Here is a 26,063-nt window from a genome sequence, read left to right as displayed (position 1 = left end):
GCTCTCTCACCTGAAAACAAGTTATCTGCAGCAGCCTAAAATCTTCTCTGGGTACAGACTGCCCTGTCACTTCACAAAGATGGGTTATTTGGGTCGGACTCCACCCCCTATGATACCTAGGGGTAGGGTTAGGGAAATATGAGACGTGAAGGATGACTTAACATTAAAAGTCTTGGGACTTGCATTAAAAGGACAATTTACTGTTAGCCCTTCTTCTAAGTGGCTACTCAAGTGAGACACAAGCCCTTTTATATTTGGATACTCTTTTAAACAAAAACTAAATTTTTTAACTGCACAGAAATGCTCCGGTTAGTAATTTCTCTAGTTCTTTGATCTCTGTGAATTCTTGCCATAAGTACAACAAAGCGGCTGAAAGAGGGAAACTTTTTACCAAAGTCTTGGTGGCCACAAGAGAAATATACATTATTGACATGTCTGTGGGATCTGCTGTGCTTTAAGTATTCAGACAATGTCACAGATTTATATTCACAAATATTACAAACATTCATTATGAAATACAAGGATACTATCTGAACAACCTAATAACAGTTAAAAAGGACCACACGTAATTCAAATAGAACATAGAGGCTTCAAGCTGCCTCACTACATTGCCAACAAACCGTTGCTTAAAACCAACAAACAACACCGATCACGGTTTTCAGTAATTAGCCACTGTTGTGTCACTTAGCCAAAGGAGCGATCTTGTTAACTGGCAGACGTGGCTAATTGGCAGCACATGAAATGTTCAACAAAGCTGTCAAAGAAAAGAGATCTTAGCGTAAATCAGCACCAGATATTGAAGGCAGTAATATGTCAACACTTGTCCCAAACTTAATAGTAGTCTTCTACAGAAAACCTTTAAGTCAACAAATAATATGCTCAGTGTCTTTAGATTAGCTAGATATTTTACCACAGAGGTCTCAAGATGCTAAATGAAACAGAGCTCGTGAACATTGACATCACACCGCAAAGCATTGGTGGACTTGAAGGCACTTTCACAGCTGACAAGTGTAGTCACAACTAGTGAAATTCTTTCGGGTTTGTCTGTGTCGTCCGCAGTTTCTGTGTTCTTGGTCCCAAGATGTGCAGCGAATTTGTATCTTCTCGATGCAGCGTGAATTTGTGGGTTCTCTGATTGGACAATAGCCCTTCAGGTAAAATGCGGATTGGACAATACAGATTTCGGCCCATCAATTGGACAGTCTTATGCATAATGAGCTGAAAACAGCTTCAGCAGGATGCACCATTGAGCAGTGTCCAGCAAAACACAACTTTTACTGTAATTCTGCATTCAGTTGCCACTGTTTCTGGCTGCACGTGCGCACTTAAAGATGTTCTTTGGTCCAAACAAACCCTTATGATTTAGGTTCAAATCCTACAAGTTAGATACTTTTCTCCTGCTGACACTTATTGCTGTTGATATCATTTAAACGGCTGCAAGCTGAATTAACTTGTTGCACTCAGCTGTGTGCTGCAATTGGCAGAGTTCCCTTGCTGCAGAATCAAAGGGGATTGAAGCTTAATAAAAAATGTCAAATTGTTAGAATTTGAAAAAAAGAGAAATATTGGAATTTATTAGCAGTTTTTTTTAACAGTAATTTATTGGACATTCCACCATTTTAGCACAGTAAAATGCTATATTTCTACTTTTGACTCCAGCTTAATAATATCTCTGCAAAGTATTTTAAACCACTTAAACTGCTTTAGAGCACTTTCACACTTTTGAATTCAACTTGTGCTATTGTAATAATACCAAAATGTATTAGCTTCTCGACGTCAGAGACCTTTCAGTTTCTGCCTAGTAGGCTGATGGTTAAGTAAGTTGCCACTGGTGCGAGTACATATGTTTTCAATCTTACAGTGTTCTTTGTTATTGCACAACAGCATTTTTCTAGTTTTTGTTTGTTTTTTTTCTTTTTCCAATATTTTTTGTGACCTACCTGTTCTGATCGACAGTCCTTACAGGTTAGTGGCAATAATACACTGTTACAATGTTGTTTGTTGTCCGCCAATGACACACAAGAAGAAGACAGTGTGGAGGAATACAGAACAAGCTCCTTTAAAACGTAATTACGGAATATTTCGTCAAATATTTACGATACATTCTCCCGTATTTTTACTGACTTTTCTTAGAGTGCACGCCGTAACCGATCATGTGCAGATGCCATGCGACAGCTACGTCATGACTGACCACATGCAGATGCCGCGCGAGTAGAAATCCACCTTGACAGGCCATTAGTGATCTGTGATAGTGACTGGACCAGTAACAGAAGATGCTGAATCTTTACGAGCTGGTGGTTCGATCTCAATATTAATAGACGAGTGGAGTTTGTTGTGGTCAGTTGTTTCAATAAGAATAATACAGTGACACACAAATTAACGCTTTGGTTGGACAATAAACGATAAAGAAATTAAAAAAAGAAAGACCCACTTCCCAGATCAGTCTTATTGCTCGTTTGGACACTTTTTGTTTGAACCTGTGTCGTGTTTGAATAAGTTCCAGTATCTGTAGGGGGGTGGGGGGTTGTGCATACACACTCATGCTCGTGGTTCCGTTGGCTCGCCACGCAGTTCACACTGGAAATCTTTTGGGGTTTCAGGATCCAATGCAGATCCAGTTGGTAGTGCTTTACCTCCGGGTCGGGTGTGACTCCTGATTCATCAACATCAGTTGTAAAAGCCTGGGGGAAAAAAACGGACCTATGGGCTGGCCCGAGGAAATCCAAAAGCTCATTACACTCATATTCTGTCTATCTCGTGCATTCTCTCCAGTCAATAACAGTCCGCTTTATATCAATTGGTTCAAATCAGATTCTCAAAAAGATTCAGTTGTACAACAAAAGTATATCAAATGTCTAATCTGAGGTGTTTATAGCAGTGAAGTATAAATACAATATATCCTGACGCAGTCATTTCAACAGTGACCGTTTCAAGTATTCAGTGATATTACTGCTCTAATTAGTAATGAATTTACGCTATAAATAAAACAAGGAGCAACAAATTGTGCTAAAACAACAAATATGGTATGAGTTACAGTCCTTCGCCGTGATTTAGAGGTCCTAAAAAGGCTCAGCATGCTTTATCACCCCTCCTTGCACCAATAACATTGCTCCAAGGCCCCTTATATCACCACGACAAGAGATACACAATGAACAAATAGACACTACTTTTTTGTAAACATTGATTTGGAAAAATAGCATCTTTGGTAAACTCAACTGGAAACAAATCTATTTTTGCAAAAACAAGGTTGTGCATGAAGCAGCATTTACCTATGCCATGGAAGTAGCTAGGCTCAGATTGGCAACGTTTGCATCATAGCACAGCATTGGGCAGCTATTACAGCTATTTAGCAGCCTGTCAATCATCACCTCTTTTTACAGGTAACCTATCAGGTCTCACAGAGTTTCACTCGCCGTTGAGTCAATGGGTGGGTCTCTCGTTGCATGTCAGGCCTGGTTAGTGGCAGTCAGCTGATCACACTACAAGATGTAAACATGACAATAATAATCAATGAAATTCTGTTTGGGGGAATATTTAGGTTTCTTACCCTATGGATCTTAATCAGTTCAGGGTTAGCTTAGCACAATGTAGCCATACACCATTTTATCCATCAGGACGTAGCTGACAGGAAATGAATACAAGGCTTGATTACCTGAGGCTTTGGATCTCAGTGATTGGCCAGTTCCTCACAGAGGAGCACGAGAAGTGTAGTGCTAAAGGTTCTTCAGGGAGAATCTATCTTTTCCTACTCGTTTATGCATTAGATCACTTTATGTAGATGGTTTTCTTTATTTCAACCAACCTTTTTAACCAATTATATTTATTCATTGTCAACACTTACCTCTTATAATACATAGAAGTTATACTTCAGTAAAATAACTGGAAATATTCACCTGAGGTCAACATGCAGGGGTAGGTCAGAGGTCAGTGGTCAGCGATCAAGGATCAGAGGTCTGACATCAGAGGTCAGGGGGTGAGAGGTCAGGGGTCAGAGGTGAGGGATCAGAGTTCAGAGATCAGATAACGGGGGTCAGATTTCCAAACATCTAAAGACAGAAATAATTCCACACTCCAGCTTCCCAACAGCAATCCTGCAAACAACGGGATCAGGTGCTGATACCAACGTCAAAAGCAGATGTTCATGGACGTAGAAGCTGCACCTCATACAGATGTGTGTGTGTGTGTGTTTGCAGGCTGCGTGTATCCCAGTGTTGCTGAGTAACGGATGGGAACTCCCGTTTTCCGATGTCATCCAGTGGAACCAGGCAGTGATTGAGGGAGATGAGAGATTATTACTCCAGGTAACACAAACACCACATTCTCATTACGTTCTAACCACATTCTAAATATGTTCTAATCACATTCTCATTACGTTCTAAACACATTCTCAACATGTTCTAATCACATTCTCAACATGTTCTATTCACATTCTCATTATGTTCTAACCACATTCTCAATATGGTCTAACCACATTATCAACATGTTCTAATCACATTCTCAACATGTTCTAATCACATTCTCAACATGTTCTAATCACATTCTCATTACATTCTAACCATATTCTGAGTACATTCTAACCATATTCTGATTACATTCTAACCACATTCTCATTACATTCTAACCACATTCTCAATATGTTCTAACCGCATTCTCAACATGTTCTAACCACATTCTCATTACGTTCTAAACACATTCTCAACATGTTCTAATCACATTCTCATTAAGTTCTAAACACATTCTCAATATGTTCTGACCACATTCTCATTACGTTCTAACCACATTCTAAACATGTTCTAATCACATTCTCATTATGTTCTAACCACATTCTAAATATGTTCTAATCACATTCTCATTATGTTCTAAACACATTCTCAACATGTTCTAATCACATTCTCATTACGTTCTAAACACATTCTCAACATGTTCTAATCACATTCTCATTACGTTCTAAACACATTCTCAACATGTTCTAATCACATTCTCATTATGTTCTAACCACATTCTAAATATGTTCTAATCACATTCTCATTATGTTCTAAACACATTCTCAACATGTTCTAATCACATTCTCATTACGTTCTAAACACATTCTCAACATGTTCTAATCACATTCTCATTACGTTCTAAACACATTCTCAACATGTTCTAATCACATTCTCATTATGTTCTAACCACATTCTAAATATGTTCTAATCACATTCTCATTAAGTTCTAAACACATTCTCAACATGTTCTGATCACATTCTCATTACATTCTAAACACATTCTCAACATGTTCTAATCACATTCTCATTACGTTCTAAACACATTCTCAACATGTTCTAATCACATTCTCATTACGTTCTAACCACATTCTCATTACATTCTAACGACATTCTCAATATGTTCTAACCGCATTCTCAACATGTTCTAACCACATTCTCATTACGTTCTAAACACATTCTCAACATGTTCTAAACACATTCTCAACATGTTCTAATCACATTCTCATTATGTTCTAACCACATTCTCGATATGTTCTAATCACATTCTCATTACGTTCTAAACACATTCTCAATATGGTCTAACCACATTTTCATTACATTCTAACTACATTCTCATTACGTTCTAAGCACATTCTCAACATGTTCTAAACACATTCTCAACATGTTCTAATCACATTCTCATTATGTTCTAACCACATTCTCGATATGTTCTAATCACATTCTCATTACGTTCTAAACACATTCTCAATATGTTCTAACCACATTCTCATTACGTTCTAAACACATTCTCAACATGTTCTAATCACATTCTCAACATGTTCTAATCACATTCTGATTACATTCTAAGCATATTCTGATTACATTCTAACCATATTCTCATTACATTCTAACCACATGCTCATTACATTCTAACCACATTCTAACCACATTCTCAATATGTTCTAACCGCATTCTCAACATGTTCTAACCACATTCTCATTACGTTCTAAACACATTCTCAACATGTTCTAAACACATTCTCAACATGTTCTATTAACATTCTCATTATGTTCTAACCACATTCTCGATATGTTCTAATCACATTTTCATTACGTTCTAAACACATTCTCAATATGGTCTAACCACATTCTCAACATGTTCTAATCACATTCTCAACATGTTCTAATCACAATCTCATTACATTCTAACCATATTCTGAGTACGTTCTAACCATATTCTGTTTACATTCTAACCATATTCTGATTACATTCTAACCACATTCTCATTGCATTCTAACCACATTCTCATTACATTCTAACCATGTTCTGATTACATTCTAACCACATTCTCATTACATTCTAACCATATTCTCATTACATTCTAACCATATTCCCATTACATTCTAACCATATTCTGATTACATTCTAACCATGTTCTGATTACATTCTAACCATATTCTCATTACATTCTAATCATATTCTGATTACATTCTAACCACATTCTCATTACATTCTAACCACATTCTCAATATGTTTTAACCACATTCTCAACATGTTCTAATCACATTCACATTACGTTCTAACCACATTCTCATTATGTTCTAACCACATTCTCATTACGTTCTAACCACATTCTCATTACGTTCTAATCACATTCTCATTACGTTCTAACCACGTTCTCATTACGTTCTAACCACATTCTCAATATGTTCTAACCACATTCTCAACATGTTCTAATCACATTCTCATTACGTTCTAACCACATTCTCATTACGTTCTAACCACATTCTCATTACGTTCTAAACACAGTCTCAACATGTTCTAATCACATTCTCATTACGTTCTAATCACATTCTCAATATGTTCTAACCACATTCTCATTACGTTCTAAACACATTCTCAACATGTTCTAAACACATTCTCAATATGTTCTAATCACATTCTCATTATGTTCTAACCACATTCTCTATATTTTCTAATCACATTCTAATTACATTCTAAACACATTCTCAACATGTTCTAATCACATTTTCATTACGTTCTAACCACATTCTCATTACGTTTTTAATACATTCTCATTACATTCTAAACACATTCTCAACATGTTCTATTCACATTCTCATTATGTTCTCACCACATTCTCGATATGTTCTACTCACATTTTCATTACGTTCTAAACACATTCTCAATATGGTCTAACCACATTCTCAACATGTTCTAATCACATTCTCATTACATTCTAACCATATTCTGAGTACGTTCTAACCATATTCTGATTACATTCTAACCATATTCTGATTACATTCTAACCACATTCTCATTGCATTCTAACCACATTCTCATTACATTCTAACCATGTTCTGATTACATTCTAACCACATTCTCATTACATTCTAACCATATTCTCATTATATTCTAACCATATTCTGATTACATTCTAACCATATTCTCATTGCATTCTAACCACATTCTCAACATGTTCTAATCACATTCACATTACGTTCTAACCACATTCTCATTATGTTCTAACCACATTCTCATTACGTTCTAACCACATTCTCATTACGTTCTAACCACATTCTCAATATGTTCTTACCACATTCTCAACATGTTCTAATCACATTCTCATTACGTTCTAACCACATTCTCAATACGTTCTAATCACATTCTGATTACATTATAACCATATTCTGATTACATTGTAACCACATTCTCATTGCATTCTAACCACATTCTCATTACATTCTAACCATATTCTGGTTACATTCTAACCACATTCTCAACATGTTCTAATCACATTCTCATTACGTTCTAACCACATTCTCAATACGTTCTAATCACATTCTGATTACATTATAACCATATTCTGATTACATTCTAACCACATTCTCATTACATTCTAACCACATTCTCATTGCATTCTAACCACATTCTCAATATGTTTTAACCACATTCTCAACATGTTCTAACCCCATTCTCATTACATTCTAACCACATTCTCATTGCATTCTAACCACATTCTCAATATGTTTTAACCACATTCTCAACATGTTCTAAACACATTCTCAACATGTTCTAATCACATTCTCATTACATTCTAATCACATTCTCATTACATTCTAACCACATTCTCATTACATTCTAACCACATTCTAATTACATTCTAACCACATTCTCAATATGTTCTAACCACATTCTCATTACTTTATAAACACATTCTCAACATGTTCTAAACACATTCTCAACATGTTCTATTCACATTCTCATTATGTTCTAAACACATTCTCAATATGGTCTAACCACATTCTCAACATGTTCTAATCACATTCTCAACATGTTCTAATCACATTCTCATTACATTCTAACCATATTCTGAGTACGTTCTAACCATATTCTGATTACATTCTAACCATATTCTGATTACATTCTAACCACATTCTCATTGCATTCTAACCACATTCTCATTACATTCTAACCATGTTCTGATTACATTCTACCACATTCTCATTACATTCTAACCATATTCTCAATATGTTTTAACCACATTCTCAACATGTTCTAATCACATTCACATTACGTTCTAACCACATTCTCATTATGTTCTAACCACATTCTCATTACGTTCTAACCACATTCTCATTACGTTCTAACCACATTCTCAACATGTTCTAACCACATTCTCAACATGTTCTAATCACATTCTCATTACGTTCTAACCACATTCTCAATACGTTCTAATCACATTCTCATTACATTCTAACCACATTCTCATTGCATTCTAACCCCATTCTCATTACATTCTAACCATATTCTGATTACTTTCTAACCACATTCTCATTGCATTCTAACCACATTCTCATTACATTCTAACCTTATTCTGATTACATTCTAACCACATTCTCATTGCATTCTAACCACATTCTCATTACATTTTAACCACATTCTCATTGCATTCTAACCACATTCTCATTGCATTCTAACCGCATTCTCGATATGTTTTAACCACATTCTCAACATGTTCTAACCACATTCTCAACATGTTCTAATCACATTCACATTACGTTCTAACCACATTCTCATTATGTTCTAACCACATTCTCATTACGTTCTAACCACATTCTCATTACGTTCTAACCACATTCTCAATATGTTCTAACCACATTCTCAACATGTTCTAACCACATTCTCAACCTGTTCTAATCACATTCACATTACGTTCTAACCACATTCTCAATACGTTCTAATCACATTCTGATTACATTCTAACCACATTCTCATTACATTCTAACCACATTCTCATTACATTCTAACCATATTCTGATTACATTCTAACCATATTCTGATTACATTCTAACCATATTCTGATTACATTCTAACCACATTCTCATTACATTCTAACCACATTCTCATTACATTCTAACCACATTCTCATTACATTCTAACCATATTCTCATTACATTCTAACCACATTCTCAATATGTTTTAACCACATTCTCAACATGTTCTAATCACATTCACATTACGTTCTAACCACATTCTCATTATGTTCTAACCACATTCTCATTACGTTCCAACCACATTCTCATTACGTTCTAACCACATTCTCAATATGTTCTAACCACATTCTCAACATGTTCTAGTCACATTCTCATTACGCTCTAACCACATTCTCATTGCATTCTAACCGCCTTCTCATTTCATTCTAACCGCATTCTCATTACATTCTAACCACATTCTCATTTCGCTCTAACCACATTCTCATTGCATTCTAACCGCATTCTCATTGCATTCTAACCGCATTCTCATTGCATTCTAACCACATTCTCATTGCATTCTAACCGCATTCTCATTGCATTCTAACCGCATTCTCATTGCATTCTAACTGCATTCTCATTACGTTCTAACCACATTCTCATTACATTCCATCCCTCTCTCCCCCCCGACACCACAGCTATCCTCGTGCACATCTTGTTACCTCCCGGATTGACCACTGCAACTCACTTCTCTTTGGTCTCCCCAACAAATTCCTCCAGAAACTGCAGCTTCTCCAAAACTCTGCAACACCAATCATTACACAGACCCTTATTACTCACCACATCACCCCCAACTTGCAACAACTTCACTGGCTCCCCATAAAACAAAGAATTAACTTCAAAATTCTCCTCATTACATTCAAAGCACTCCACAATCTGGCCCCTCCATATATATCTGATCTCCTGCACATTGCTACTCCTGTCTGTTGGCTCCTCCTCCTCTCTCCAGCTTCTTGTCCCCCCTGCCCGCCTCGTCACCATGGGGAGCTTAGCATTCAGCTGCTCTGCTCCCCATTTCTGGAACCAATAAGCGCATTGGGACTGAGAGGTTCTAAGAATGCAGTTTCAAGAACTGTCCTAGTTCTAGGAACCACCTTTCCCAGAGGAACTGTTTCATGTTGCATTCGCACAGGAGTGAGACTTTAGCGCCACACAACAACAAAACAAAACCTGCGAAAATAAGGAAAGCACAAAACAACACCACCAAGCTAATATGGAGAATGAAGAGATCGCCATGTTGATGCTCTGCTTGACGAGATGCTACTGATGGACAATAAAATCAGGCATCTCACATCGAGGCTGGAAGGCACCTAAAGTCAGGAGATGAAGAATCCAGCGGCAGGCGATACGCTGCAGACAGAGGAGTCGTGTAAGTTTAACTAATTGAACATGCACTGATTATATACGTGACTTATGAGTAAACATGTCAGACGGTTTTCTACTGTCTGCGGTGAGCAGGTTACAATAAGTAAATATTTCAGATGGCGGGTTTATTGTAACTCGTGTTCTGTTTCAGACGTTGCTGCAGCTCACTGAACAACACTCCTCACCGTCCGGCTGGTCCGGAGCAAATCTGGTGATGGTGGGAAAAGGTTGTTCCTAGTTTTACCGATGAGCAGTAGATAGAGAATTTCTGTTTGTCCAGGAAGACATTTCAGTCCATCTGTCGTCGCCTGAAGCTGCACTGGAGAAGATGGACACAACCACCTGCTGCAGATACTGAAGGAGATGGAGAACAGCAGCCAGATGCTTTACCTCCTGCCTTCCAACTAATCACTACACACCTCTTCATAAGAAGCATCATGTTCTGGAAGTTCAACAGACGGAACATACATGTATACATGATGTACACATTTAAAGAGAAAACGTTCCATTGAAAATGCATCATGTGTTCAGTATAAAGATCTCATCATCTGCTTTAAGCTTTGCGTGCTTCATGGAATCATCAGTAGAAGGTGGAGGAATCCGTCACTGGAGGGCTGGTTCTGACTGACTTATGGTCTAGAATTATGAGGACATAGTCACACAGAATTATTAGTATATGAAGGTAAAAATGTAGGAAGGGGGGGTGAAATGTTTACAGGTGTGGACTTTCTGTCCACAAGTATTTGATGCTGGACCTTCGTTAAACATGGTGAACTTCATCCTGTGATATGGTGCATTTTAAAAGTATAACTGTAATGTAACACACACCCCAGGATAAGACTTAAAATGTAGTGAGTAAAGATGGATTATTTAATATTTCATAGCTATTAATGGTTAATAACTACTTAATATTTTATTAGCTAACATTTCAGAGATGTGGCCAAACCACATCTGACAAAAACTGAAAACTTCAGACTCTTTACAAAGTTTATTTTTTTATAGTGAACACAGCCGTGCAGAAAGAACTATTTACATGTGTGTATATGAAGATCTTATCTGATCAGATCTGTCCAACACACCCAGAGAGCCTCCATCACAGATCTCTGCTGGCTTCACCTCCGCCCGTCCAGCCGCTCGCTCTGTTCCTGGAAGACTTCAGGATGTTGAAGCTGCATCGCTTTTCTTCTGCTGTTCAGCATCTAACAGCTGGTCCTGCACAGCAGCCAGAAGAGTGTCGGCCCTTTTCACATTTCATGGAAAAATAGGGTGGAGACAGATACTTAACACACAGCAACTATTATAAAATACTTTTAATTCTCATATAGGAACTCAACAAGATGCCTGTACACTGCAATAGGATGTTTTTACCTGGCAGCTGGCTGGTGGTTGACGCTGGCTCTGGTAGCTGCTGAATAGATAAACATTTTAGAATAAAAAAACAAGTTATAAACAAGAAGGATGCTAATAAAGCCAACCTTTCATTACAATATATAGTGTAAAATTCTCAGGAGTGTAAAATGTCCAAGAGTGCACAAGTTAACAGCAGTCATTTAAACTGGAACAAAAAAATTAAGTTTAGGTTCCATTGAAATGACTGAGTCTGCCGTTACAATCAGGTCTGTGTGGCTCCATCAGTTCCCCCTTTTCCATTTAAAGGAAGCAGGAGCATCCAGGGTGGTGTTCAGGTTCCGTCTCTGATGAAGTAAACGTGGATCAGAACCATATTTTTACAAAAAAGATGGAAACAGGTGAAGTAGATCAGCTCAGCTATGTGGGTGGTACCTGAGAACAACTCTGAGGTTTATACAGAAGCTTTAATGCTTCATGTCCTGTTTACTAACCTTCAAACTCTGAAGATGTTTTCACTGCGGACGATCGCCTCCAGAAGCCACATGCAGGGGTTGTTTGCTGCGGTGTTGTCTGAGTAGGCAGGAGGGTGGTCCAAGGTGCCAAGTTTTCTTGTTTTCCAGTTCATCCCACTCCAGTTGTTGTGGTCCTTAATGTATTTGTAGTTGTGTGTGATTTTTCTACATGCGCTGCTTTACGTTTTGATAAATCCCCGCGTTCTCTGACTGAAAACGGATTGTCACGAATATTTTATATTCCGCTGCGAACCTTTAAAATTTCTCTGAATATCCTCTGTGGCGCAGACAGTCAGAAGAGCTTTGACCTCCTCGTCGGTCCATTTATCGCATGCCCCGAAAAGACCCTGCCTCAGAGTAGGAGCTAAAATGGTTCTAGGAACTGAGGGCTTTTCCCCCTAGTTCCTATATGTTCAAATGGGCAAAAAAACGGCCGGATTCCTGAAAAGGTTATAGGAACTACAAAAGGCTCCTACAGCCTCTCTTCCCCCTGATATCTGTACCATAGACTCTCTTCCCCTGATATCCGTAGCATAAACTCTCTTCCACTCTTCAAATCACAACTTAAAACACACTTGTTCAGACAGTCACCAGCTTAATGTCCTCTGTTCTATTTTCTACTTGTTTTTAACCGTTTTAACATTCTTCAGTACAGTGTCCTTGGGTGTTTTGAAAGGCACCTTTTAAATAAAATGTATTATTATTATTATTACCACATTGTCACCATCTTCTTAAGTTCTCGCCACATTCTCATTATGTTCTTATCATGTTCTCTCTTCAGTCATCACCTTTGGCTTTAACAGGCACCTCTCATAGAGTCATATATCGTGGTTCTAATCCTCATCCTGGTTCTGGTTCCAGGTTCCATCTACTGTCAGAGCGATGGGAAATGGGCGGGTTCTGGCCCTCAGACAGAGGACCCAGATGTTGTGGGATGCCTACTTCTCTTCAGTGGACAAGATTGTCCTCACCACCCTGGAGGTGAGATTTCTCTAGGTTCTTCTCCTTGGAGCAGCAGAGAGGCGGAGCCAGCAGGAGGGAGGGGCCAACATGTCTGAGGTCGACACCTGCTGGTGTTTAACAGGAAGTGCACTTGTGACGTGTCATGTCTGTGTCTCCTCAGATCATCAAGGACCGTGTTTTCTCCCACATCTCCAGAAACAGGTTCATGTGGAACTCCCTTCCAGGAGGTCTTCTGGTCCTTCCTGAATACTCAACCCACCTGGCTCACTTCCCTTTCTACTACCTGGGATTAGGTAGGCACCCCCCCCCCCCCTCCCCCCAAGCAACACAAAACAGAAATAAAAATATGCATTAGCAAATGCATGACATATGTAATTTCTAATAAAAAAAACACTATACGATGAGTTACACACCAGTTTACCCACAAGGTAGCATGGTAAAATAAAATCTACACACAAGGTAATTACAAAACTCAAAAGTTCTTAAAAAAGAAAAAAATAAGTCATTTCTGACTAAATAATACAAGGACAAATAATGTCCAAAACACAAGAGTTGCAAGAAGCAGCTTTAGACACCGTGTGCTCAGCTGACATTACTGTCAAGCTCCCAATGATTCTACACCTGCAGTTACAAAAAATGTCCACTAGGTGGCTACTTATATAAAGCTCAACTTAAAATTAAAAAACATTTTAGTGAAGGCAGAATACATGCAGAAATGGAAAAATATATATTAAAAAATATATAAAGAAAATCAAAGAAATAAGGAAGTAAAATACAATTAAATATTAAATAAATTGATAACAAGAAATCAATGGAAATACATGAAAACCGTTATTACCAACTAACATACATGGATTAATCACAAACTAACATCCAGTCCAATCCACTTTCTTTATAAAGCACATTTTAAAAACAAAGAAAAGCCTCCAAAGTGCTGCACATCAACAATCAATGATAATCAACAATACTGAGTCAAAATAAATATATAATATATATATATATAAATAAAATAAAAAGATAAAATAAGTAAAATAAAAAGATTTTTCAAATTACAAACAATGAAAAAGTAAAAAATGAAATAAAATAAATAAAGAAACAAATATAAATAAATAAAAAGACACAGAGGACCACACAACTCAGGCGGTGTTAAAAGCCAGAGAATAAAAGTGGGTCTTCAGACTCCACTGTGGGGCAGATTGGAGCTGGAGGGGCAGCTCCAGAGTCTGGACCATCTACAGAGAACCCTGTCCCTTCTAGTTTCACGTCTTGTCTTAGGTACCTTGAGCTGGGACCAACTACAGAGTCGTAGACCGACTACTGGCCCTCGGACTTCAGAGCGGTGCTGGAGTGTAAATATGGAGGCAGTCGGTAATGTACTGGAGGCCAGTTCATTTAAAGCTTTAAATGCAAACAATAAGATCTGAAAATCCATTCTGAAATGTACAGGCAGCCAGCACAAGAAGCTACATGAAGGGTGATGTGGTCGTATTTCCTGGCCCTGGTGAAAAGTCATGCTGCGGAGTCCTGGACTAACTCCAAACAAGAAAGCGCATTATTACCGATGCCTGAATAAAGAGCGTTGCAGTAGTCCAGACCAGGAGAAATAAAAGCACAACCTCTGCAACAAGATTCAAAGATAAAATGTCGCTTTTCGGTGATGAAAACCTGATTTTAAAGCGTCATTGACTTGCTTGTCAAGTTTAAAATTGTCGTCCATGGTGATGCCAAGGCTGGTGACTTTGGGACGAACATAATTTTGGAGGGGTCCCAGGTCAAAGAGGGCATTTCCAAACAACATGACCTCAGTCTTTCCCTTGCTCTATTTTAAAAGATTTTGGGCTAACCAATTCTTGACATCATCTAGACCAGGGGTCTGCAACCTTTATTATCAAAAGAGCCATTTTGCCCCCTCTTGTACCAAAAAAAATCATTGGGAGCCGGAAAAAATAACAGAGCTTGTAAACTTTTAAAATTTTTCATCTTATATTTATTTTACCTGTTACAACCACTGAATATAACAACAGAAGTGCAGTGTGCATTTGTAGGCATACTTAGAAATGAATTAACTGTGAACTGTAGGCCTATTTAAGCCCTACCTATATTTGTGTAAAAGTAAAATAAAAACTACCCCACTTTAATATAAATAAAACATTTAGCTGCAGCATAGCAGCTTTAAAAATAAAATTAGGAGCATCTTTGACAAGCCTATGTCAGTGTTTTCTGGTCCTCTTTGGGTTTTTTGCTCAGCCTGCAATCAACTAAGCATCTGAACATACAAAAAAAACTACATAATCTGATCAGAGTCTGAAATAAATGTTTGTATGTTTTTTGGGGAAAAATGAGCTTTTTAAATGCTATTGTTCTTGCATGTTAATGTGACTTCTGTGTCTGAAGTTCGCTGCAGATCTTCCCTATGTCAGGGCTGTAAGATGTGACTTTAATCTTTAAACAGGACTGGAGGCTCTCATCTGTGAGGCGGGAGCGGTATTTGGACTTTATGAAGTTCATGCTTGAAAAAACTTGCTCGCACAAGTATGTTGAGCCAAAGATGGACAGGACTCCAAAGGCATATCTTTTCATGTTAATATACGTGTCAGGAATGGCACTCCATGTTTCAAAAACAAGTTTGTCGGGGTGTGGGAGTTTTTCCATATCACTCCATTTGTGCTCTTTAGCGTGAACAGCCTTCTGACAGGCGATTTCTTCGAGCTCCGCCGTCAGTGATTTGAACTTATTTACCCACATATCTTTATTCGCTATGTCAGCCAGTTCAATTTCTAGATCAGGCTTACTTACTCCGGTGAATGCAGCCGTGTTCAGAAGGGATGGGTCGATGTCCAGCGGTGTGACAGGGAAAGAAAGAGTAGGTTTCTCCTTTCTGAAATCACTGAATCTTTCTCCAAATGCAGCTTGCATTGCAATGGTGGCACGGTAAAAATAATCACAATCTATTTGATTGTTCGCTTCTTTGAACTCTCTTAGGGAGGGGAAGTGAAAGAGCGTACCCTTTTGCGCATCTCTTGCAAACACCGTCATCTTGCGCTCAAACGCTAAAATATCCTCCAGCATCTGCAGGGCCGTGCTTCCCTTTCCTTGGAGATTTTTATTCAGCGTGTTCAAGTGGCTTGTCATGTCTACCATAAAGTAAAACTTTCCCAGCCAACTGTAGTCTTCCAGTTCAGGATAGCTGAGGCCTTTGCTTTCCAAGAAGGTTTTCACATGCTCCAGACAGGCAGCGAAGTGTTTCAGCACCTCTCCCCTGGACAGCCACCGGACTCTGTTGTGCAGCAGGAGATCTGAATATTCGTTTTCGACTTCTTCTAACAATGGACAAAACTGACGGTGGCTTAACCTGTTCACAATTATTTTGTTCACTATCTTGATAACGAGGTTCATAACTTCCATACATTCAGGGGGGAAAGTTTGTGCGCACAGTGCTTCTTGGTGGAGGATGCAGTGAAACGTCATGAGCTCTCGATCCAGTGACTTTTGAAGTAAATTCACAAAGCCCTTCTGTGCTCCTCTCATACTGGGTGCCCCATCAGTAGACACTGACAGCAGGTGAGTGGTCTTTATTCCTTTCGCTTCTAGACAACTCACAACAGCTTCACAAATGTCCTGCCCCCGTGTTTGGCTCTTTAGTGGTATGAGTTCAATCAGTTCTTCCTGCAGCCCATCAGAGCTGACATATCTGCATAACAGTGCTGTTTGCTCAACATCGTTTACGTCACTTGACTCATCACAAGCAATTGAAAATGCTTGAGCTAAACTGATGTCCTTAATTTGCTTACTGGTGACGTTTTCTGCCATTCTAATGGTCCTGTCCCTGACGGTCTTTGCGGAGAGAGGCATTTCTTTAATATTCCGAACTATTTCCTGCTTGTTTTTAAAATCAGAGAATAGATGCTCTGATATTTTTATGAATGAATCTTTCATATATTCCCCGTCTGTGAACGGCTTCCCCCTCTTTACGATCTCCAGAGCTGCCACAAAACTAGCTGTGCTAGTTGACTGTGGAGAGGTAATCCACTTCTTGAAAGATAGTTTGCTCTCTTCAGCTTTTCGTAGCAGTTCCGAAATTGCTCTCTTTCGCTCATCTTCGGTTGGGTATTTTTCGGCAAATGCAGAGTGCTTATTTTGGAAGTGTCTTTCAACGTTACATTTTTTGTTGTTCGCTATCTTCTCACCACATATCAAGCACGAAGGTAAGCCAGCGTCATTGGCGATGAAGGCAAATGAATATGAAGGATCTGTCCTCTCGTGGTTCATGTCCTACCTCACAGGAAGATCCTTCAAAGTATCTTGGCGAGGGGGCATGTCCAGATCACATGGGCTGACAACAGGGGTGCCTCAGGGCTCGGTGCTTGGTCCTCTTCTCTTTTCACTATACACCTCCTCACTCGGTGCATCATTAGCTTTCGTGGTTTCTCCTACCACTGCTATGCAGATGACACTCAGCTTTTCCTTTCTTTCCCACCTGACGACACAACGTCTCAATGTGAATATCAGCATGTTGCTGATATCTCTGCATGGATGAAGGATCGCCACCTTCAGCTAAATCTGTCCAAGACCGAGCTTATTGTCTTTCCAGCCAATCCTTCCTTACCGCCACAGATAAGTGTGCAGCTTGACTCCATCACCCTTATGCCTACGTCTTCTACCAGGAATGTTGGTGTCATGGTAGACAACCAGCTGACCTTAAAGGACCATGTTGCCTCGGTTTCCCGGTCTTGCCGATTTGCTCTCTACAACATCAGGAGGATCAGACCCTACCTGACTGAACACACGACCCAGCTCCTGGTCCAGGCTCTGGTCCTTTCACGCATTGACTACTGCAACTCCTTACTGGCTGGCCTGCCTGCATGCTCAGTTAAACCTCTGCAGATGATCCAGAACGCAGCAGCACGTCTGGTCTTCAACCAGCCCAAAAGACCTCATGTCACTTCGCTGCTAATCGCTCTCCACTGGCTTCCAGTTGCAGCGCATCAGATTCAAAGCTCTGCTTCTGGCTTACAAAACAATAACCCAAACGGCTCCGGTCTACCTCCACTCCTTAATCCAGAGCTACACTCCCTCTCCACAGTTACGCTCTGCCAGTGAAAGACGTCTAGTGCTCCCACCACAAGGTGGCGCCACATCAGTAGCTAGACTCTTCTCCTCTGTTGTTCCCCGGTGGTGGAAGCATCTACCAAACTCCGTCCGATCCGCAGAGTCCTTATCCACTTTTAAAAGCAAGCTAAAGACTCAGTTGTTTAAGGAGCATTTCCACACTTAGCTTAACTCTTCTACTCAGAATGAGTTAGAAAGATTTGTCCAGCTCTTTGGTTCAACCAAGTACTGAATAAGCTGCTGCACTTATACCCAAGATGATATTGTAGGATGAAATCGTGATATTGTATTTAAACAAAATGACATAAAAAAACTACAAAAAACTTAAACAAAAAAATAATAATTAGCACTGCTTCTAGCACTACATGACAGCACCTGGTCCACCTGGACTCCAGCAGTCTGACTACCGCTTAATTATGACATCCATCTTGTTTGAATTCATGCTTGTGTTGTTCTTCCTCTCAAATGTAAGTCGCTTTGGATAAAAGCGTCTGCTAAATGACTGTAGAATAGAATAGAATAGAATAGAAAGACAGCCTCTACAAACCCATGTCCTCAGCTTCATCAGCCACCGAATAGCTCAGCGACTGACCCACAGCTGGTGAAGCCCCCTGCTGTAGATGAAGGCAACCTGTAGCAGCAAGCAACTACAAAAAGATTAAAGCTAGCGTAAATGTCCAAGGACACTGTTGAGGCAAAAAGTTACTCTGTCAAGGATGAGGAGTCTGTTCTGAAGTGAAAAATGATTACAAGTTTATTGAACACAGGATTAAAATATAAAGAATAGAATTGCAATTCGAGACACTGTTCAGAGGTCTGACAGCACAGAGATCTGAAGAGAATCTGATAAGAAACATACATGCAGCATCTTTTAAGCAGAATGATCAGTCACAACACATCATGAAATACAAACAAAGAGATTGTCTGTTCCTCACACAGGATTAGACACTTCAGCAAACCTAATGAGTTTTTGAAATTTATTGACGCACATAAACAACCCCAGTGACATTAAGACAGGATGCCCTGCTGGGTCATCCTGGAGCATCTGGCTGGTATCAGATAAGTCACACAGGTCAGAGCGAACTGTTCTAAAGAACGCATCCACTTTTACGATATCAACAGGCTACTCAGTATTAAACTCAATTACCAAGAACTTAAACAATCTGTTTACCCTGAGAGTGATCAGTAGACACAATATAATAAAGGGAATAATATGAAATTTCCCCAACAACACCAAAACTTGACAGGGAAGCAAAACGGTGCCATACTCATATTCAGCTGAAATGCTCAATAACCTTCACCATGAGGTCTATCAGAGCCACCTATAATGAGGAAATGCACACTGACTTGTGAGCTCCTGTCAAATATACTGGCATTCGCTCCGCCCCCACAGTCAGCGCTGATCGATTACACCTGGGAGGTGCAATTAATGAAGAAGAGGGGACAAGGTAGCAAACTTGTCCTACCACATAATGTTTAATAGAATTCTTTGAAAGTGTTATTTATCTTGTTAGGGTCGTGGCTGATGTTTCCTTCTGGATCTCTGACAGAGGAGATGGTTGTTTTCTCCTTGTTTGTTTTTAACTGATTAGCCAGGAACCTTCCAGATTTGTTGCCATGCTCAAAAGTTCTCCAAGTGAAGTCTTTGCACCAAGAATTGCATCTTTTTATATTATTTGATTAAGTTCAGGTTCAGCTTTCCTTATATGGTTCAGTGTGTTCTTCTGGGGAGACATGGTAAGCTCCTCTAAGGATTTAACTCTGAGATTCTCAAAGTTTCCTTCTTTTTCTTATGAGAAGAAAAGGAAATTATTTTCCCTCATTACTGCTTTTCCTGCTTCCCAAAGAACACACGCTGAAGTTTCTGGCATGTCGTTGTTTTTGTAGATATAAGGACCAGACTCCATGACTTCCTGTGGTTTTGTGTTTGTCCAATATAATGTTAAAGTCACCCCCCACAATTAATTTATTATCTGAGTGACCAAGGTTCGTATTAATACAATGACAAGTGTTACCGTTAACCGTTAAAGGGTCGGAGAGAAGAAGTGTAAAGAGTGAAAAGAGCGACAGTGCCAAATGAAAAAAAGTAATTTAAAAACTCATCTGTGCTGAGAACAGTGTAGTGGAGACGGGCAGTGGATTTATTGTTAACTAAATTATCTTTTATGGTGGTTTTATGGATATAACATTTTCTTGTGAGAAAACAGGAAAATTAAAGCACATACCAAGTCAGTAGAGCCACGGAGTGATGTCCAGGTCGCGGTACAGCTGTCCATTAATAAATAATTTATCCACCGCGATGACAGCGCGAGCACCTTCAGCGATAAATTTCCTCCTGATGGGAAACAGGACTCTCCGTCGGTCCAGAATCTCTCTCGGATATTGGTCGTTTACTCCAAAGTTGGTTCCCTTCAGTTCGTGGCCCTGGTTCTTCACCTGCTCCTTCTGTTTGAAGCTGACGAACTTCACTACAATGGGTCTTGGTCTGCTGAACCCGGGTTTCCTCCCGCCGAGCCGATGGACTCTGTGAAAGGAGATGTTTTTCACCGTTTCCTCTGGGAGCTTCAGGTGGTTTTGATGAAGTTTTTCACCGTGGTCTCGGGGTCCTCCTCCGTCTGCTCTGGAATCCCTGCAAATACCAGGTTCTCTCTCATGTTCGATCCTGCAGATCGATCACCGTTTCCTTCATCTTCTTATTTTCCTCCGAGAGACAGGTCAAGACCTTGGTGAGGGATTTTACCGACTCTCTGAGACCAGCATTTTCTACAGCCAGAGTTTCCACCTGCTTCTGGCTGAATTCTAATGATTCACAAAGCGCCTGGAACTCCTTGTGGAGAATTTCTACCAGGCTCAAATGCGCATCAAAACTACTGAGTTTCTTATCTATAGAGATCAGAATATCCGTTGAGTCGTTCCCCGGTGGTGGAATAGCTCCAGGTGAATCCTGGTTTCTGTCTCTTGGCCTTAGATGAGGCGGAGGGGGTTGACGTGTTGTTTGGTTTTCCCATGACGACTCTGTCCTAACAACCTACTTTCAAGAATTTTTAGATTAGACTGGCAAAAAATACAATTGCATGAAGTTTTGAGCTGCCTGGTCTCACATGATCTACTTCACCTACAGCATCAGCGTCTTTTACCTCTCTAAATGAACAACTTTATATGACCTGGTTCTAAAACACTAAAACATTTCTACCAGTTACCTCTTAATCTGGACCTGGATCAAGGTCTGGATCTGGGTCTCTACCTCTCAGATTTATCACCTTAAACATTGTCATGGAAAATAATCCGTTTCTTCTGTTTTCAGGAGTCAGTCCAGGTCAGGAGTTCACCGCCATCATCCATGCCGTCTCCCCATTGGTCTCCCAGTCACAGCCAATCATGAAGCTGCTTCAGGTGGTCTCCAAGTCAAAGTATTGTTCGCAGGTAAAAGGACCAATCATAATGAAGATCCATAAAAGCTGGAACTATTCGATGCACACCTACTGTTACACACCTGTAGCGTGTTTTCTGAACTTTGACTTCATGTTGCTGATGGAACAAATTATTTTTCATTCCACGTCCTCTGAAGACAAAACGAGACCAGAATGATTTGTTCTGGTGGTCTAAAACCAGAGCAGGTAGGTGAAGGAACCTGAGCTCAGATTTATTCACACCACCAGCTGGTCCATTTTCCTGCAGCATCTGGTTTTGATGGCGTGTCCTCAAGTTTAAGATGTGAATGAACTGTTTCAGGCTGAAGGTTCTTCCCTGGGGGTCTTGAAGGTTTCAGCAGATACAACCTCTGTATGATGATGGACTGATTGAGGTTTCTGATCAGTCTGATGGATCTGCAGTCACCCTGTCCTCCTCCTCCACTTCCAGATCATCATTCTGTGGAACAGCGAGAAGCCACCCCCTACTCGGAGCAAATGGCCCCCCATGCCTGTCCCCCTCACCGTGACAGACGGCAGAAGGAAGGTGAGAACTTTTCATTCTGACCTGTCCACAAAGCCTCATCAGAACCAGAACCAACATGTCTTTCTCTCAGACCACCAGCCGGTTCCTGCCTCACGTTGCCATAGAAACAGAAGCAGTGCTGAGCCTGGACGAGGACACGGTCTTGCTCACCAGTGAGGTGTGTGAGGTACCAACATGATGCGAACACACACACAAACCAGCAGTGGAGGAAAATGTTCCCTCTGTTCTCAGGTGAACTTTGCCTTTCTGGTGTGGAGGAGCTTCCCTGACCGGATCGTTGGATACCCCCCCCGCAGCCACTTCTGGGACCCGCTGAAGCACACCTGGGGCTACACCTCCAAATGGACCAACGACTACTCCATCGTCCTGACAGGAGCTGCCTTCTACCACAGGTAAAAACACCTAAGGAACACCTGCGCAAGCAACATCTGTTTGTCTAAAACAAAGAACACACTGATGAGGAAATAAAACAAAAACTATCATGTAATTTTATTTATTCTCTTACAACCATTTCATGAAACACCTGGAGTCTCTTACATCTAAAGATGGACAGAGGTTCACCAATCTGACACAAACTGGGTCTAAAGGTTGTGGAACAATTTCAGAAAAACGTTCTTGAAGCTCTCACCATCTACAGTGTATGATGTGATCAGAAGATTCAGAGAATCCGGAGGAATCTCTGTGTGCAGCATAGCAAGAAAAAGTCATGTCATCTGCGTATAAATGAATGAATGCATTTTTAATTTTGTCCCACATCATTAATATAAAACAGTGAGGATCCCAGAATAGAATCCTGTGGTACTTCACTGAAAATGTGTCTGAATCTGGACAAACTGCAACGAATTGTGTGTGTTTCCAGGTATTACCACCACCTGTTCTCCAACTTCCTACCCCAGTCTCTGCGGACGCTGGTGGACCAGACTTCTAACTGTGAGGACATCCTGATGAACTTTCTGGTCTCTGCTGTTACTCACCTGCCACCAATCAAAGTGGCTCAAAGGAAGCAGTACAAGGAGCTGCCCGCCCCACAGGTAAGACCCCCACACACACACATACACGTATGCAGGTAGGAACTCCTTAAAGGATTAGGACGGGATTCCAGAGCCATGAGTGGACTGAGCTGGTGTCTGGTAGTGTTAGATGACCTTCAGTATGGCAGGACAGAAGAACTGGTGGTGTTTCTTAAATGGGCCATGAGTGGACAGAGTGTAGAATTTAAGGTCATAGATGTCTATTAGTTCTAACAGGTTAGTTATTACCTGGTTACTGTAACAGAGAAAAACAGAAATAGAGAGGGAGGGGCCATAAAACTGGATCAGTTTTTCCTGACTCTCTTTGTACTTCTGCTTTTGACTACCGTGACTCTTGATGGATATACCCCCCCCCCCCCCCCCCCCCCCCCACAGGTAGCTAACACCTTGTAACTACACAACCACCCCCCATAAGTAGTCTCACCCTTATACTGTCCTGTCCCACCCCTTTCAGGTTACAAAGAGCATCCCCTGGGCTAACCCAGAGCACTTCAGTCAGAGACAGGACTGTGTCAACACCTTCGCCAACTGGTTTGGCTACATGCCACTGGTCCACTCCCAGTTCCGCCTGGACCCGGTCCTGTTCAAAGATCAGGTATCTGTCTTTCGGAAAAAGTACAAAGACTTAGAACGGGCTTGACATGGGCCAACAGGACAGAGATGGAGAAGTCCGGTCAATTGGGCGGACAAATGGACCAATCAGCTGAGGACCGCTCAGACTGGTCCATGTGTGATGAAGTCCAATGCTAGATAGACCCTGGTGGTCTGATCTGGACCACACAGACCAGGAGATGGGTCGGAAGCACACAGAGTCCATGAGTCGATACAGAAGCAGGCGAGAACCACAAGAACTGAAGGACTCATATCGTTACCGGGTTCTCCACACCGGTTCTGAGCAGAGAAACCGGATCATATTACTGAAAATGTTATAAGTGTAACACCAATAAAATGATTTCTGAACTCAACTAAGGTCTCAAAGTTTTTACTGTCCACATGAGAGACATGGGTTAGACTCGACACTGTACGGTCCGACTTCATACGGGACAGCTCAGCAAAGTCTGGTTCGGCAGCGTCTTGGGAGGTGTTGGTATGATCTGGCTCGGCACTGTACAGCTCCACATAAGACAGCTTAGACAATTCGGATTGGTAAGGGACGGCTAGCTATGGTAGGGGTCAGTATGGTCTTGTTCGGCAAAGTATGGCCCAGGACAGTTGGTGGTATGTCCACCATGCTCCTTCCTTTGGTTCTGTATGTCCACCATGCTCCTTCCTTTGGTTCTGTATGTCCACCATGCTCCTTCCTTTGGTTCTGGGTCAAGTTCGTCTCTGTTATAATTCAGGTGTCATGTAGGGCTGCTCAGTTATGGCAAAAATGATAATCTCAGTTATTTAACACAATTATTACCCTATCATAAGAGTAATCCAGACCAGCATCTTTCCTCCAGGTCCTAGTAGCTCTAGTTGGTCTCAGACCAGCAGCTATGTTCTGCCTGGTGTGATCTGGAAAAAATGAGTCTGGAGACATTTTGTTTTCAAGTTGCAATCCGTGTCAATGAAATGTTTTGGATAAAAGCGTCTGCTAAATGACTGTAGAAATGTAGCGTGAGATTTTTATCCGGCTCTAACGCGTAATTAGGCCCGAGCACCGACGGCGGTGCGAAGGCCTGTTGTAATTGCTCCGTTTTTTCCCTATTCTTCTTAAAAGTAAATTGCATTTGAGGGGACCTGAACATGCTCAAAAACTCACCAAATTTTGCGTACCCCCCAAGGGAATGTGTAAATCTACGTATTTTGGGGTGCTCTGGACTGTTCGGGCAAAATTGAACAAGAGCGCCCCCTATTTATGATGCCCCACCACCGCACGTCATCAATCTTTATGAAATTCGCTACACATATTCTAAATGCTCGGGCGAACAAAAAATCCTCTTGGAGCAACGGCCTAAAACCAACAGGAAGTCGACCATTTTGGCGTTTTACTGTAATCGTTCAAAATCTATCTCCTCCTAGAGATTTCATCGTACCGCTCCCAAAAAAGCTCAGGATGTTCAGAAGGCATGTGTCTTTAAAAGTTATTGAAAGTTTTCTAATAGGAGAAAGGGCATGGAGGGGGCGGGGCCTCAAAGTTTGATGTCTCGCCGTGAAAAATGAAAGTGATATAACTTTCACATAAAACAATATATCTGAACGAAAATGGCCATGTATGATGCCAGTCCCATCCTGAATACATCTTCAGATCTTTGATAAGACGCCATGACATCATAAATCACTATAAATCCCTCAATTTTCACCTGATCCTCATCAGACTTGCAGGGACTAATCAGGGTCTGGCCTGAACAGATCCATTTCACCAATTCCGGTCTAGCCATAAGCCCCGCCCACTTTCAACAGGAAGTGCTTTTTTTCAGACGCAGGGATCCTTCTTCTCAGGAATGAAACTTACACACTTGAAAGTACTTCACAACAGGTCAAACCCTTTCATGATACCACAATAAAAATCTCA

General features: G+C 40.5%; 1 protein-coding gene across 1 annotated transcript in view; it reads left to right on the top strand.

The window, feature by feature from the left end:
- ext1c (exostoses (multiple) 1c) overlaps positions 1–24,528 on the top strand; it is a 55,787-nt gene extending 31,259 nt beyond the window's left edge. The window contains exons 4-12 of the mRNA XM_042011548.1: positions 4,194–4,301; positions 13,365–13,484; positions 13,627–13,759; positions 21,880–21,998; positions 22,437–22,532; positions 22,603–22,689; positions 22,764–22,924; positions 23,392–23,563; positions 24,018–24,528. Coding sequence (XP_041867482.1) covers positions 4,194–4,301; positions 13,365–13,484; positions 13,627–13,759; positions 21,880–21,998; positions 22,437–22,532; positions 22,603–22,689; positions 22,764–22,924; positions 23,392–23,563; positions 24,018–24,203 — 1,182 coding nt within the window. The 3' untranslated portion in view covers positions 24,204–24,528. The remainder of the gene's footprint in view (positions 1–4,193; positions 4,302–13,364; positions 13,485–13,626; positions 13,760–21,879; positions 21,999–22,436; positions 22,533–22,602; positions 22,690–22,763; positions 22,925–23,391; positions 23,564–24,017) is intronic.
- The last annotated feature ends 1,535 nt before the right edge of the window (positions 24,529–26,063 follow it).

The sequence above is a fragment of the Melanotaenia boesemani genome, chromosome 17, assembly GCF_017639745.1.
Source record: "Melanotaenia boesemani isolate fMelBoe1 chromosome 17, fMelBoe1.pri, whole genome shotgun sequence".
Classification (NCBI taxonomy): domain Eukaryota; kingdom Metazoa; phylum Chordata; class Actinopteri; order Atheriniformes; family Melanotaeniidae; genus Melanotaenia; species Melanotaenia boesemani.
Note: the sequence above shows the minus strand (reverse complement) of the source record. Positions and strands in the feature narration are given on the sequence as shown.